This window comes from Pygocentrus nattereri, chromosome 25 (genome assembly GCF_015220715.1).
Source record: "Pygocentrus nattereri isolate fPygNat1 chromosome 25, fPygNat1.pri, whole genome shotgun sequence".
NCBI lineage: Eukaryota > Metazoa > Chordata > Actinopteri > Characiformes > Serrasalmidae > Pygocentrus > Pygocentrus nattereri.
Window position 1 is genome coordinate 3,524,880 of NC_051235.1, and position 17,621 is coordinate 3,542,500.

Here is a 17,621-nt window from a genome sequence, read left to right on the forward strand (position 1 = left end):
ATTCATTCAGCCTAATGAGAAACTGTAGAACGGACTCGGTTTATATCACAATACCTACATTTAGAGCCGGTTATTCATTCAGTCTAATGAGAAACTGTAGAACGGACTCGGTTTATATCACAATACCTACATTTAGAGTCGGTTATTCATTCACTCTAATGAGAAACTGTAGAACGGACTCCGTTTATATCACAATACCTACATTTAGAGTCGGTTATTCATTCAGTCTAATGAGAAACTGTAGAACGGACTCGGTTTATATCACAATACCTACATTTAGAGTCGGTTATTCATTCAGTCTAATGAGAAACTGTAGAACGGACTCGGTTTATATCACAATACCTACATTTAGAGTCGGTTATTCATTCAGTCTAATGAGAAACTGTAGAACGGACTCGGTTTATATCACAATACCTACATTTAGAGCCGGTTATTCATTCAGTCTAATGAGAAACTGTAGAACGGACTCGGTTTATATCACAATACCTACATTTAGAGCCGGTTATTCATTCAGTGTAATGAGAAACTGTAGAACAGACTCGGTTTATATCACAATACCTACATTTAGAGTCGGTTATTCATTCAGTCTAATGAGAAACTGTAGAACGGACTCGGTTTATATCACAATACCTACATTTAGAGTCGGTTATTCATTCAGTCTAATGAGAAACTGTAGAACAGACTCGGTTTTATATCACAATACCTACATTTAGAGTCGGTTATTCATTCAGTCTAATGAGAAACTGTAGAACGGACTCGGTTTATATCACAATACCTACATTTAGAGCCAGTTATTCATTCAGTCTAATGAGAAACTGTAGAACGGACTCGGTTTATATCACAATACCTACATTTAGAGCCGGTTATTCATTCAGTCTAATGAGAAACTGTAGAACGGACTCGGTTTATATCACAATACCTACATTTAGAGTCGGTTATTCATTGAGCCTAACGAGAAACTGTAGAACGGACTCGGTTTATATCACAATACCTACATTTAGAGTCGGTTATTCATTCAGTCTAATGAGAAACTGTAGAACGGACTCTGTTTATATCACAATACCTACATTTAGAGTCGGTTATTCATTCAGTCTAACGAGAAACTGTAGAACGGACTCGGTTTATATCACAATACCTACATTGAGAGTCGGTTATTCATTCAGTCTAACGAGAAACTGTAGAACGGACTCGGTTTATATCACAATACCTACATTTAGAGTCGGTTATTCATTCAGTCTAACGAGAAACTGTAGAACGGACTCGGTTTATATCACAATACCTACATTTAGAGTCGGTTATTCATTCAACCTAATGAGAAACTGTAGAACGGACTCAGTTTATATCACAATACCTACATTTAGAGTCGGTTATTCATTCAGTCTAATGAGAAACTGTAGAACGGACTCTGTTTATATCACAATACCTACATTTAGAGTCGGTTATTCATTCAGTCTAATGAGAAACTGTAGAACGGACTCGGTTTATATCACAATACCTACATTTAGAGCCGGTTATTCATTCAGTCTAATGAGAAACTGTAGAACGGACTCGGTTTATATCACAATACCTACATTTAGAGTCGGTTATTCATTGAGCCTAACGAGAAACTGTAGAACGGACTCGGTTTATATCACAATACCTACATTTAGAGTCGGTTATTCATTCAGTCTAATGAGAAACTGTAGAACGGACTCTGTTTATATCACAATACCTACATTTAGAGTCGGTTATTCATTCAGTCTAACGAGAAACTGTAGAACGGACTCGGTTTATATCACAATACCTACATTGAGAGTCGGTTATTCATTCAGTCTAACGAGAAACTGTAGAACGGACTCGGTTTATATCACAATACCTACATTTAGAGTCGGTTATTCATTCAGTCTAACGAGAAACTGTAGAACGGACTCAGTTTATATCACAATACCTGCATTTAGAGTCGGTTATTCATTCAGTCTAATGAGAAACTGTAGAACGGACTCTGTTTATATCACAATACCTACATTTAGAGTCGGTTATTCATTCAGTCTAATGAGAAACTGTAGAACGGACTCGGTTTATATCACAATACCTACATTTAGAGTCGGTTATTCATTCAGTCTAATGAGAAACTGTAGAACGGACTCGGTTTATATCACAATACCTACATTTAGATTCGGTTATTCATTCAACCTAATGAGAAACTGTAGAACAGACTCAGTTTATATCACAATACCTACATTTAGAGTCGGTTATTCATTCAGTCTAATGAGAAACTGTAGAACGGACTCGGTTTATATCACAATACCTACATTTAGAGCCGGTTATTCATTCAGCCTAATGAGAAACTGTAGAACGGACTCGGTTTATATCACAATACCTACATTTAGAGTCGGTTATTCATTCAGCCTAATGAGAAACTGTAGAACAGACTCGGTTTATATCACAATACCTACATTTAGAGTCGGTTATTCATTCAGCCTAATGAGAAACTGTAGAACGGACTCGGTTTATATCACAATACCTACATTTAGAGTCGGTTATTCATTCAGCCTAATGAGAAACTGTAGAACGGACTCGGTTTATATCACAATACCTACATTTAGAGTCGGTTATTCATTCAGCCTAATGAGAAACTGTAGAACGGACTCGGTTTATATCACAATACCTACATTTAGAGTCGGTTATTCATTCAGCCTAACGAGAAACTGTAGAACGGACTCGGTTTATATCACAATACCTACATTTAGAGTCGGTTATTCATTCAGTCTAACGAGAAACTGTAGAACGGACTCGGTTTATATCACAATACCTACATTTAGAGCCAGTTATTCATTCAGTCTAACGAGAAACTGTAGAACGGACTCGGTTTATATCACAATACCTACATTTAGAGCCGGTTATTCATTCAGCCTAACGAGAAACTGTAGAACGGACTCGGTTTATATCACAATACCTACATTTAGAGCCGGTTATTCATTCAGTCTAACGAGAAACTGTAGAACGGACTCGGTTTATATCACAATACCTACATTTAGAGTCGGTTATTCATTCAGTCTAACGAGAAACTGTAGAACGGACTCGGTTTATATCACAATACCTACATTTAGAGCCGGTTATTCATTCAGTCTAACGAGAAACTGTAGAACGGACTCGGTTTATATCACAATACCTACATTTAGAGCCGGTTATTCATTCAGTTTAACGAGAAACTGTAGAACGGACTCGGTTTATATCACAATACCTACATTTAGAGTCGGTTATTCATTCAACCTAATGAGAAACTGTAGAACGGACTCAGTTTATATCACAATACCTACATTTAGAGTCGGTTATTCATTCAGTCTAATGAGAAACTGTAGAACGGACTCGGTTTATATCACAATACCTACATTTAGAGTCGGTTATTCATTCAGTCTAATGAGAAACTGTAGAACGGACTCGGTTTATATCACAATACCTACATTTAGAGTCGGTTATTCATTCAACCTAATGAGAAACTGTAGAACGGACTCAGTTTATATCACAATACCTACATTTAGAGTCGGTTATTCATTCAGTCTAATGAGAAACTGTAGAACGGACTCGGTTTATATCACAATACCTACATTTAGAGTCGGTTATTCATTCAGTCTAATGAGAAACTGTAGAACGGACTCGGTTTATATCACAATACCTACATTTAGAGTCGGTTATTCATTCAACCTAATGAGAAACTGTAGAACGGACTCGGTTTATATCACAATACCTACATTTAGAGTCGGTTATTCATTCAACCTAATGAGAAACTGTAGAACGGACTCAGTTTATATCACAATACCTACATTTAGAGTCGGTTATTCATTCAGTCTAATGAGAAACTGTAGAACGGACTCGGTTTATATCACAATACCTACATTTAGAGTCGGTTATTCATTCAGTCTAATGAGAAACTGTAGAACGGACTCGGTTTATATCACAATACCTACATTTAGAGTCGGTTATTCATTCAGTCTAATGAGAAACTGTAGAACGGACTCGGTTTATATCACAATACCTACATTTAGAGCCGGTTATTCATTCAGCCTAATGAGAAACTGTAGAACGGACTCGGTTTATATCACAATACCTACATTTAGAGTCGGTTATTCATTCAGCCTAATGAGAAACTGTAGAACAGACTCGGTTTATATCACAATACCTACATTTAGAGTCGGTTATTCATTCAGCCTAATGAGAAACTGTAGAACGGACTCTGTTTATATCACAATACCTACATTTAGAGTCGGTTATTCATTCAGCCTAATGAGAAACTGTAGAACGGACTCGGTTTATATCACAATACCTACATTTAGAGTCGGTTATTCATTCAGCCTAATGAGAAACTGTAGAACGGACTCGGTTTATATCACAATACCTACATTTAGAGTCGGTTATTCATTCAGCCTAACGAGAAACTGTAGAACGGACTCGGTTTATATCACAATACCTACATTTAGAGTCGGTTATTCATTCAGCCTAACGAGAAACTGTAGAACGGACTCGGTTTATATCACAATACCTACATTTAGAGCCAGTTATTCATTCAGTCTAACGAGAAACTGTAGAACGGACTCGGTTTATATCACAATACCTACATTTAGAGCCGGTTATTCATTCAGCCTAACGAGAAACTGTAGAACGGACTCGGTTTATATCACAATACCTACATTTAGAGCCGGTTATTCATTCAGCCTAACGAGAAACTGTAGAACGGACTCGGTTTATATCACAATACCTACATTTAGAGTCGGTTATTCATTCAGTCTAACGAGAAACTGTAGAACGGACTCGGTTTATATCACAATACCTACATTTAGAGCCGGTTATTCATTCAGTCTAACGAGAAACTGTAGAACGGACTCGGTTTATATCACAATACCTACATTTAGAGCCGGTTATTCATTCAGTTTAACGAGAAACTGTAGAACGGACTCGGTTTATATCACAATACCTACATTTAGAGTCGGTTATTCATTCAGTCTAATGAGAAACTGTAGAACGGACTCGGTTTATATCACAATACCTACATTTAGAGCCGGTTATTCATTCAGCCTAATGAGAAACTGTAGAACGGACTCGGTTTATATCACAATACCTACATTTAGAGCCGGTTATTCATTCAGCCTAATGAGAAACTGTAGAACGGACTCGGTTTATATCACAATACCTACATTTAGAGTCGGTTATTCATTCAGTCTAATGAGAAACTGTAGAACGGACTCGGTTTATATCACAATACCTACATTTAGAGTCGGTTATTCATTCAGTCTAATGAGAAACTGCAGAACGGACTCGGTTTATATCACAATACCTACATTTAGAGTCGGTTATTCATTCAGTCTAACGAGAAACTGTAGAACGGACTCGGTTTATATCACAATACCTACATTTAGAGTCGGTTATTCATTCAGTCTAACGAGAAACTGTAGAACGGACTCGGTTTATATCACAATACCTACATTTAGAGTCGGTTATTCATTCAGTCTAATGAGAAACTGTAGAACGGACTCGGTTTATATCACAATACCTACATTTAGAGTCGGTTATTCATTCAACCTAATGAGAAACTGTAGAACGGACTCGGTTTATATCACAATACCTACATTTAGAGTCGGTTATTCATTCAGTCTAATGAGAAACTGTAGAACGGACTCGGTTTATATCACAATACCTACATTTAGAGCCGGTTATTCATTCAGTCTAATGAGAAACTGTAGAACGGACTCGGTTTATATCACAATACCTACATTTAGAGCCGGTTATTCATTCAGCCTAATGAGAAACTGTAGAACGGACTCGGTTTATATCACAATACCTACATTTAGAGTCGGTTATTCATTCAGCCTAATGAGAAACTGTAGAACAGACTCGGTTTATATCACAATACCTACATTTAGAGTCGGTTATTCATTCAGTCTAATGAGAAACTGTAGAACGGACTCGGTTTATATCACAATACCTACATTTAGAGTCGGTTATTCATTCAGTCTAATGAGAAACTGTAGAACGGACTCGGTTTATATCACAATACCTACATTTAGAGTCGGTTATTCATTCAGCCTAATGAGAAACTGTAGAACGGACTCGGTTTATATCACAATACCTACATTTAGAGTCAGTTATTCATTCAGTCTAATGAGAAACTGTAGAACGGACTTGGTTTATATCACAATACCTACATTTAGAGTCGGTTATTCATTCAGTCTAATGAGAAACTGTAGAACAGACTCGGTTTATATCACAATACCTACATTTAGAGTCGGTTATTCATTCAGTCAAATGAGAAACTGTAGAACGGACTCGGTTTATATCACAATACCTACATTTAGAGTCGGTTATTCATTCAGCCTAATGAGAAACTGTAGAACGGACTCGGTTTATATCACAATAGCTACATTTAGATTCGGTTATTCATTCAAAACAGGGTCACTCTTGTAAATAAACATTATAGTATGTAAATACTAATAACAGTGATTAACTGGCATCATGTTACAGTACAGAGTATTTTTTCAGAGCTGTTGGAAACCTAGAACCTCTCATTATCTGAATTGAGTGCACTGCCACTCCTCTCAAAGTCAAGAGGTCAAAATCTCCCTTTTCAGAATGCAGGAGACGCCACTGCGTCCGCTCGGAGCGAGGGATTAAGCCGCGCCTTCCTCCTGCTCGCGCCTCTGCCTCAAGGACAATCCCTCCATTTTCCGCAAACAAATGAAAAAAGGCCCCATCGTCGTGCGCCGGCCGGGCCTCTAATCCCAGCCCCTCCGTTCTGCCTGCTGACCGCGAGCGCTGAAACCGAGCTTTAGCAACAAACAAAGCCGATCTAATGCTTCGGCAAACAGCTTCACTGAGCTTTAACACCTTAAACGGCCAGCAGGCCCAAAGTTCTGCTACGCCCGTCTGTAACCCTGAAACAGCTCATCTAGTTCGCACTGAAGTTCGCCCACATTTTTATTGCACAGTCCTATAACATAAGAAAAGCTCGGCTGAAGTAACGGATAGTATGTAATAAGTCTGGGATTTTAAGGGGTTAAAATATCCAGTGCAGTATTTTATTTGAAGAACTGAACAGGAGATGAAATGACATAAGGGTGATTAGCTGCCCTCTTCACTGTGGACTGGGGTTCAGTCCCCCCTTGGCTAACCACCATACACTACACCAAGACCAATTAACCCCTTAACTCCAGGGCCCATCGACAAGCTCGAATGTTTACTACACACTTTTATAACGTAAGAGTAGCTCAGTCAGTTTGCACTGAAGTCCCTGTAGTTACTGAATAATACGCCTCAGTGTGTAACAAGCCTGAGATTTTCAGGGGTTAATGTCTGTTTTCAAAGCGTATCTCTGGCAGGACGGAGAAAGAAAGACAAAGAGTGCGAACACCAACGGGTAGAAAGAGAAGATGGGGAAAGATAAAAGAGAGAGGAAGAGATAGAATGATACAAAAACAAAAAGAAACAGACAGACAGATGGACAAAGACAGACTTACTCATACTCTTCATTCTGTCTTCTTCATCAACACTCAAACCAAAAAACCTCTGCTGACCTCTGAGCCTCAAACCAGCATGACCTAGAGAGAGAGAGAGAGAGAGAGAGAGAGAGAGAGAGAGAGAGAGAGACAGAGAGAAAAAGAGAGAGAGACAGAGAGAGAGACAGAGAGAGAGAGAGAGAGAGAGAGACAGAGAGACAGAGAGAGAGACAGAGAGAGAGAGAGAGAGAGAGAGACAGAGAGACAGAGAGAGAGAGAGAGTCGTCAATTAATTAGAGAGTCGTCAAATCCATTAATATCATCCAGAAACAACAACTTCTAAAAATATAATAACATTATCTCAACATGTTAAGTTGGAACTCAAATTCAGCCATTTTTCTTACTAAGTCAGGATGCTAAGTCAAACCTTTGGGGAAAAAAAAGGTTATTTTGAGATACTAAGTCAATATTTCCAGAACATCAGTCATGAATTCAAGATACTAAGTATGTTTTTGAAAAAAATAGCCACTATTTTAATATACCAAGTCAACTTTTCCAGAATATAAGATATTACGTTGAGATCCTAATTCAATGTTTGAAAAATATATAATTCTTTATTTTTAGATAGTAAGTCAAACGTCCGACACACTGCTGCCAGTAATAAAGGAGAAAAAACATCAACATACAGAGAAATACTTTTAGAGTAGACTTAAAATGATAGCCCTAGTTGATTTTATTATGATTAAATTTTAGTCCAGCTTTAAATATAACTTAATATAATTTTGTTACAAACAAATATTAGTACTAGTAGATATATGTGTGATTAAACATGACTATACATTTAAATGAACTACTATTAGCTTTTAGTATGATTCATTTTTAGGATCATTTTAAATGTAATTGAATACAATTTTGGTACACATAAATAAAAGTACTAGTAGATATGTGTATGATTATACATGAGTATTTGTGAGTAATTTTAAATTTAATTTTACAAATAATGAAATGTAATTTTTGCATAAATAAATGATAGTACTAGTAGATTTTATTTACTCAATTTTAGTAAAACTAAATGACAGCTCTAGTTGATTTTAGTATAAGTAAACTTCAGAATCATGTATAGTATAAGTTACTATCATTTTAGTATAATTAAATGATAGCACTATTAGATTTAAGCATAAGTAAACTTCAGAATAATTTATAGTATAATTTACTATAATTTAAGTAAAATTAATTGATAGCACTGACATATTTTAGCATATTTTAAACCTCACAATAATTTTCAGTATGATAGCTATAATTGTAATAAGATTAAATGATAAAGCTAGTAGATTTTAGTATAAGTGAACTTCACAATATTTTATAGTATAATTTCCTATAATTTTAGTAAAATTAGATAATAGCCTTAGCATATTTTAGTATAGGTACCTTCAAAATAATTTACAGTATAAAACCTATAATTGTAGTACAATTGAATGATAGTAATAGTAGATTTTAATACAAGTAAACTTCAGAATAATTTATAGTATAATTTCATACAATTTTAGCACAGTTAAATAATAACACTAGTAGATTTAACTTTGTCTTGAGTCGATCTATGAAATATTCAACTTATTTTACTTTTTAATTACTATCACAAAGCCTTAAAAATTCTGCTTTTCACAATTTCCAATCTCAGCATCTCAATTATCTATTAAGCTAACTCATCTTAGCTAAATCGCCACTGCTGTCTTTTATTATTTCTCTTCATCGTGTCATGTTAGAATAGTAAGAATATGGCAGTTCTTTATAAAACCTCAATCTGCTGTTTATATGCTCTAATGTGAGAACCTGTTAGCGAGACAATTTAGCTAAAGCAGGCTAACATCCAATCAAAGCCAATTAGCTTGGGTAGATAATGAACAAACTGAGCAGTGGACCGTCTTTCTGGGGGTCAATATGATCAATGAGTCATATAAATAACACCAATCAACAAACATCTTTTCATTTACTTAGTTACTGGTGTTTGGGTAAAGCTGATGAGGACATTTTGGTATGTACTTGGATTTTGGGTATATTTTGGCTACTTTGGATAAACAAGCCTGGTCCACAGCAGCAGTTCCGGGTCCACGAGGCTCTAAAAGTGGGACAGATGGTAATATGTTTTATAACAAGCCTGAGAGAATCAATAAATCAGACCTCTACAGTTTCCTTGTTTTAGTGTAATATACTGAATGTCAAGCCTCAAGAAAGCAAGAGAAAAGCAAACAACACCAACAGACCTCCTACATAACTCTCGAAATAGAATGAAGGGCACAGAACGTGGAACGTTTATGAAGCCAGGAGCCAAACAAAAGCACCAGCAGGAGATGAAAATAGATGTTATAAAATGTTCAGGTACTCCAAAAATGAAAAAGAATATGTATTATAATATACTGGATTAAAATCACTCCACAATTATTACAGTCAGACTGTAACACTACACACACTGCAGATTCATACTGGATTAAAATCACTCCACAATTATTACAGTCAGACTGTAAAACTACACACACTGCAGATTCATACTGGATTAAAATCGCTCCACAATTATTACAGTCAGACTGTAAAACTACACACACTGCAGATTCATACTGGATTAAAATCACTCCACAATTATTACAGTCAGACTGTAAAACTACACACTGCAGATTCATACTGGATTAAAATCACTCCACAATTATTACCGTCAGACTAAAACTACACACTGCAGATTCATACTGGATTAAAATCGCTCCACAATTATTACAGTCAGACTGTAAAACTACACACTGCAGATTCATACTGGATTAAAATCACCCCACAATTATTACAGTCAGACTGTAAAACTACACACTGCAGATTCATACTGGATTAAAATCGCTCCACAATTATTACAGTCAGACTGTAAAACTACACGCTGCAGATTCATACCGGATTAAAATCACTCCACAATTATTACAGTCAGACTGTAAAACTACACGCTGCAGATTCATACTGGATTAAAATCACTCCACAATTATTACAGTCAGACTGTAAAACTACACACACTGCAGATTCATACTGGATTAAAATCACTCCACAATTATTACAGTCAGACTGTAAAACTACACACTGCAGATTCATACTGGATTAAAATCACTCCACAATTATTACAGTCAGACTGTAAAACTACACACTGCAGATTCATACTGGATTAAAATCACTCCACAATTATTACAGTCAGACTGTAAAACTACACACTGCAGATTCATACTGGATTAAAATCACTCCACAATTATTACAGTCAGACCGTAAAACTACACACACTGCAGATTCATACTGGATTAAAATCACTCCACAATTATTACAGTCAGACTGTAAAACTACACACTGCAGATTCATACCGGATTAAAATCACTCCACAATTATTACAGTCAGACTGTAAAACTACACACTGCAGATTCATACTGGATTAAAATCACTCCACAATTATTACCGTCAGACTAAAACTACACACACTGCAGATTCATACTGGATTAAAATCACTCCACAATTATTACAGTCAGACTGTAACACTACACACACTGCAGATTCATACTGGATTAAAATCACTCCACAATTATTACAGCCAGACTGTAAAACTACACACACTGCAGATTCATACTGGATTAAAATCGCTCCACAATTATTACAGTCAGACTGTAAAACTACACACTGCAGATTCATACTGGATTAAAATCACTCCACAATTATTACAGTCAGACTGTAAAACTACACACTGCAGATTCATACTGGATTAAAATCACTCCACAATTATTACAGTCAGACTGTAAAACTACACACTGCAGATTCATACTGGATTAAAATCACTCCACAATTATTACAGTCAGACTGTAAAACTACACACTGCAGATTCATACTGGATTAAAATCACTCCACAATTATTACCGTCAGACTAAAACTACACACTGCAGATTTATACTGGATTAAAATCACTCCACAATTATTACAGTCAGACTGTAAAACTACACACTGCAGATTCATACTGGATTAAAATCACTCCACAATTATTACAGTCAGACTGTAAAACTACACACACTGCAGATTCATACTGGATTAAAATCACTCCACAATTATTACAGTCAGACTGTAAAACTACACACTGCAGATTCATACTGGATTAAAATCACTCCACAATTATTACAGTCAGACTGTAAAACTACACACTGCAAATTAATACTGGATTAAAATCACTCCACAATTATTACAGTCAGACTGTAAAACCACACACTGCAGATTCATACTGGATTAAAATCACTCTACAATTATTACAGTCAGACTGTAAATCTACACACTGCAGATTCATACTGGATTAAAATCACTCCACAATTATTACCGTCAGACTGTAAAACTACACGCTGCAGATTCATACGGGATTAAAATCACTCCACAATTATTACAGTCAGACTGTAAAACTACACGCTGCAGATTCATACTGGATTAAAATCACTCCACAATTATTACAGTCAGACTGTAAAACTACACACTGCAGATTCATACTGGATTAAAATCACTCCACAATTATTACAGTCAGACTGTAAAACTACACACTGCAGATTCATACTGGATTAAAATCACTCCACAATTATTACAGTCAGACTGTAAAACTACACACACTGCAGATTCATACTGGATTAAAATCACTCCACAATTATTACCGTCAGACTGTAAAACTACACACACTGCAGATTCATACTGGATTAAAATCTCTCCACAATTATTACAGTCAGACTGTAAAAACACACACTGCAGATTCATACTGGATTAAAATCACTCCACAATTATTACAGTCAGACTGTAAAACTACACACTGCAGATTCATACTGGATTAAAATCACTCCACAATTATTACAGTCAGACTGTAAAACTACACACACTGCAGATTCATACTGGATTAAAATCACTCCACAATTATTACCGTCAGACCGTAAAAACACTTGGTGACTGTATGACTCACGTTCTTTCCCCTCAGGTGACTGAAAGTGAGACTGAGCTACCACCGAGCGTGAAAGCCCTGCCTGTAACACAAGGCCTTTCTATTGAACCTTCAACAACTTTACACATTACAATTACTCACTTTGTTACTTCACAACAAAACAGGATCTCAACCAGAAACCAAACTACGATTCAGCACCATGGATAGCGCCCAGAACTGCTTCGGTACCATTAAAAGAACTCAGTTTATATCACAATACCTACATTTAGAGTCGGTTATTCATTCAGCCTAATGAGAAACTGTAGAACGGACTCGGTTTATATCACAATACCTACATTTAGAGCCGGTTATTCATTCAGTCTAATGAGAAACTGTAGAACGGACTCGGTTTATATCACAATACCTACATTTAGAGTCGGTTATTCATTCAGCCTAATGAGAAACTGTAGAACGGACTCGGTTTATATCACAATACCTACATTTAGAGTCGGTTATTCATTCAGTCTAATGAGAAACTGTAGAACAGACTCGGTTTATATCACAATACCTACATTTAGAGTCGGTTATTCATTCAGTCTAATGAGAAACTGTAGAACAGACTCAGTTTATATCACAATACCTACATTTAGAGTCGGTTATTCATTCAGTCTAATGAGAAACTGTAGAACAGACTCGGTTTATATCACAATACCTACATTTAGAGTCGGTTATTCATTCAGCCTAATGAGAAACTGTAGAACGGACTCAGTTTATATCACAATACCTACATTTAGAGCCGGTTATTCATTCAGTCTAATGAGAAACTGTAGAAAAGACTCGGTTTATATCACAATACCTACATTTAGAGTCGGTTATTCATTCAGCCTAACGAGAAACTGTAGAACAGACTAGGTTTATATCACAATACCTACATTTAGAGCCGGTTATTTATTCAGAACGCAACTCAAAGTCCTCATAAAGATGGTAATACAAACTATGTGTGGTCAACAGGAGCTGGAAAATCTTTGTGACAGCTTTCATTTGGCGTTGGTCTCCTTAGAGAGCCACAGGCAAGAGCTGAGTCGGAGTCAATAACACACACTAATCAAACTGTAAGCCATGTCAACATGCTCGTACGCACACACACACACACACACACACACACACACACACACACACACAAACACACACACACACACACACACACACACACACACTCCTTGCCCAATAGCAATCACCTTTTCCAGCCTCATACTCAGACTTTTCCAGACATAATGATCATCTATGAACTCTGCGTTTTTATGAACTTACACCACTAACATGCAGAGCTGTATGTAAATTGTTTGAGCAGTTAGAGCGGGTGCTACCAAAAATCAATTATAGAACTGTAGCAACGAAAGAAAAACTACATAACAAAGAGTTTTAAAAGGCATTACAAACTAGCGGAACAGTGTGGCCTTTTGACACAGAGAACATAAGTGCTGTGCAACCAATTTCACTTTTTATATTCATTTTGTGGAATATACTCCACAATAATTCAGATACCTCAAGGGGTGCCTCATTAAAGAGATGAGACCCAGTCATGAACCCTCACCAGCAGGAGGTTTGCATACCGTGACAGATTTTGAGAAAATTCACCAAAGATAAAGCTTATTCTTGTAAAATTGAAGTATGGTGTTCCACAAGGCTCTGTTCCAGGACCTCTTTTATTCACATTATATATGCTACCATTGGGTACCACTATCAGTAAACATGGCGTGGGTTTCCACTGCTGTGCTGATGACACACAGCTACATATATCAACCAAACCAGATGATAAACGTCAACTTCATAAGATTGAGAACTGAATAAAAGACGTAACTTCCTTCTACTCAACTCAGATTAAACAGAGGTTCTTCTTCTTGGTCCAAAACCTGCTAGAAACTGTCTAATTTAAATGGCAAGTCCTCTGTTCATACAAAAGAAAAGAATGGTGTTCCACAAGGCTCTGTTCTAGGCCCTCTTTTATTCACAATATACACGCTATCCCTGGGTACCAGTAAACGCAGCATCAATTTCCACTGCTATGCTGATGACACACAATTGTATATATCGACCAAACAAGATGATTAACAGCCTCCTACTCAGACAACACGGAGGTTGTTCTTCTTGATCCCAAAGCTGCTAGAAACAAACGGACTAATTTAACGCTTAAACGCATCACGTACATCTGTAAAAAACTTTGGTGCCATGATCGATCCTGATCTGTCCTTTGATAAACATAACAAATATTAGTAGAATAGCTTTATAGAGGCGTCTTTGGGCGACTATTTTCAACAGACAAACGGTAAAATGCCAAATTGTAAAGCAACTGAACTAGTTTTCAGCATTTGAACTTGAAAAGTCATTTCTTTACACACATCTGAATTTGTTCTACAATGTTTTACCTGAGAGTTGAGTTACCATACACAGTAGAATGTAATCTGTGCCACAGCTGATTCCACACCCACTAGGTAATTAGAACAGGTCATTAATAAGTTCTGGTAAAAAAAAAAAAAAGCTACACATGATAAAATGCACACAAGCATGAACCACAGAAAGGACTGGGCCTACAAAGATTAATCATCCTATCAAACGGGGAAGCTGAACCATGTCAAAATATCCACGTCCACATCAACTCCAGTGAGGGATCAAAGGTAAGACCAAAATGGTCCATAACTATTTCTCATGGACGCTGTGACAGTATGCATTAGCTAAGGATGCTTTGATTCAAAAAACTGCATCTACAGGCTGTCTACACCACTCTTTACGCACAATGAGCAACTGGAATTCCTGCCTCCCCATCATTTCACTTTAGTCCTATTAACTAGCCAAACCTGTGATAAGTATAAGAAACGAAGGCGGGTCCTACAGAGAGCGACAGATGTACTGAACTCCGTGTCCCGCATGGCCAGCCTTGGCGCGAAATTCACTTCCCTCTGCAACTGGATTAAACTCACACTCCGTTTCACAACATTTCACACCCCTTCCCCTTCGCCGGAGGCTTTTTTTTTTTTTTATCTCCCTCAGAACGAGAGAGCATGAGAGAGGGTGAGAGAGAGAGAGCAAGGCTGTTTATCTCATTCGCTCTGCCCTGATTCCTGCAATAATTCAACATTTCCAAACAGATCAGCAAGAGAAAAAAACTTTCCAGCGCTGCCCCCTCCCTCCACCCCTGATGAGAACAGTGAGTTTTCTATCTCAATGTGTTGACCTGACGTATTGTGGATCTTGCACTGGAACTATGAAGGAAAAAAATAACATTTACAATCCCTCCTCTTAACCGAAACTACAGTATTTCTGCATTAAAACGGGCAGAACGACAAAAATGGGCAAAAAATGGGGGTGCCAAAACTTTTGCACACACCAGTAAGTCATACTTATGTACGATTTTATTGTTATTCTGACTAAACAAAACATTAATACGCACTCACTGATCTGAAACTTGCTCTGAATGGGTGCGTGCACTCACTCCATCCAACGCTAAAAGAAGCCTTATTCATCTTCTACACAGTGATAGGAAATACGGTGGCAGTCAGGAAGCTCTGATTCTACATGCTGACACGTTTTATTCTGGTGGACGTGCTAACACTGTAACTCTGGAGCATCCGCATGATGTTCGGTTCCATAGAGTTGATGTTCAGCGTTGGCTAATCCAATCTTTTCATTTTCAGTAGATAGCACAGCAGCATAATTCAAGTAACATATGCTAATCTGCCAATTAACAGAGCATAACGTGATATTCTGATGTAAATATCCCCCCCATCACTCACTGCTATGCTAGCCAGGGCAGCTGTCTGTTAGCCGACATAAAAGAATTAGCATTCTCCTCCAAGCATGGCGAGCAGTCCAATAACGTTACACAAGCTGAATTTTGAAGAGTTGTTTGGGAGAGTTTCACATCTGTCAGAGAAAACAAGGACTTTCACGCACATAACTGGGCTACCCATATTCCAACAAAAGATCAAGTCAGTGGGTGACGTTTCTGCCCTGCTAGATCTGCCCTAGACAACTGTAAGTGCTATTATTGTGAAATGGAGGTACCATGCAAACTCACAGAGTGGGACAGTGCTGAAGCTTGTAGCACATAAAAATCACCTTTTCTCTGTTGTATCACTCACTACAGAGTTCCAACCTACCTCCAGAAGCACCATTAGCACGGGAATTGTGCATCAGAAGCTTAAAGAAATGGGTGATTATGGCCGAACAGCTGCACATAAACCTAAGATCATTATGTGCAATGCCAAGCGTTGGCTGGGGTGGTGTAAAGCATGCTAAAAATAAAATATATTAGAAAGACTTTACAAGCTTTATTACTCTTTAGATGTCTTTTAGATGTCTTTGTTAGATTTGTTAGCAGCGTTCCTCACTGCTGCAAGCTGTAATGTCCATTTATGTCACATTTGGAAGTAGAAAACAAAAGAAAGCAAAAGATTGGGCCACTAGATTAGATCAGGACTAGTATTCAATGCCTTAAATTTGCTTCTTCCCTTTTGCACTGGAGGCTAATGAAGTAATTGGATGAGTAATGGATGTTACTATTTTCGCTATGCTAATAGACTTTAGTGCATGTAAATCGTGTATCATCAGTGTCAGAAACCACAAGATCAAAGTGTGAGGCATGTGTGACGAAGGCATGCAGTTAGCACCACGCTAACTGGTGTACACAAGCTGCCATTGCTTGTTAGCTACCTTAGCCTCACAGCTCCAGCGCAAAACTAAAGAAACAAAGTTCAGACACCGGGAATTAAGAGGGGAACTCTGGGTAAATCTGCTTTTCCCCAAACTATTGCTTTAAACCAGTTCCAGAATAACCCAGGCAGAGCTAAGAAACAAAAGTCCACACAGAAAGTGACGGCATGTGGCCCCCGTTGAGCCCTAAATGCTTCTTAAAGCGCTTTAATCACTGGCGGACGCTCCAGCCTGTTAAATTAATTATCATGCTTAAGTGGCTCCTTTTATGAAAGAGGATTACAAGCATTATCACAGCGAGAAAGTGTGTCTCTGCTGTTTGTTCCATTTGTTCCTGACCAAAAGCATAAATCACATTCACAAGCCTGCAACAGCTACAAGCCGCTCTGCCATTACAGGCTAATGTTACTAAAAAAATGAGGAAATTTAAAAACTTTCCTGCAAGAGCCAAACACATCGCTAATAGAGTCTATAGCGGTTTAGCTCCGCCC

At 37.4% G+C, this 17,621-nt stretch overlaps 1 protein-coding gene across 2 annotated transcripts in view; it reads right to left on the reverse strand.

The window, feature by feature from the left end:
• The window catches only part of adarb1a (adenosine deaminase RNA specific B1a), a 38,383-nt gene that overhangs the window by 18,957 nt on the left and 1,805 nt on the right, over window positions 1-17,621 (reverse strand). For both annotated transcript variants that reach the window (XM_037534691.1, XM_037534690.1), the window contains exon 2: window positions 7,488-7,568. In XM_037534691.1, coding sequence (XP_037390588.1) covers window positions 7,488-7,568 — 81 coding nt within the window. The remainder of the gene's footprint in view (window positions 1-7,487; window positions 7,569-17,621) is intronic.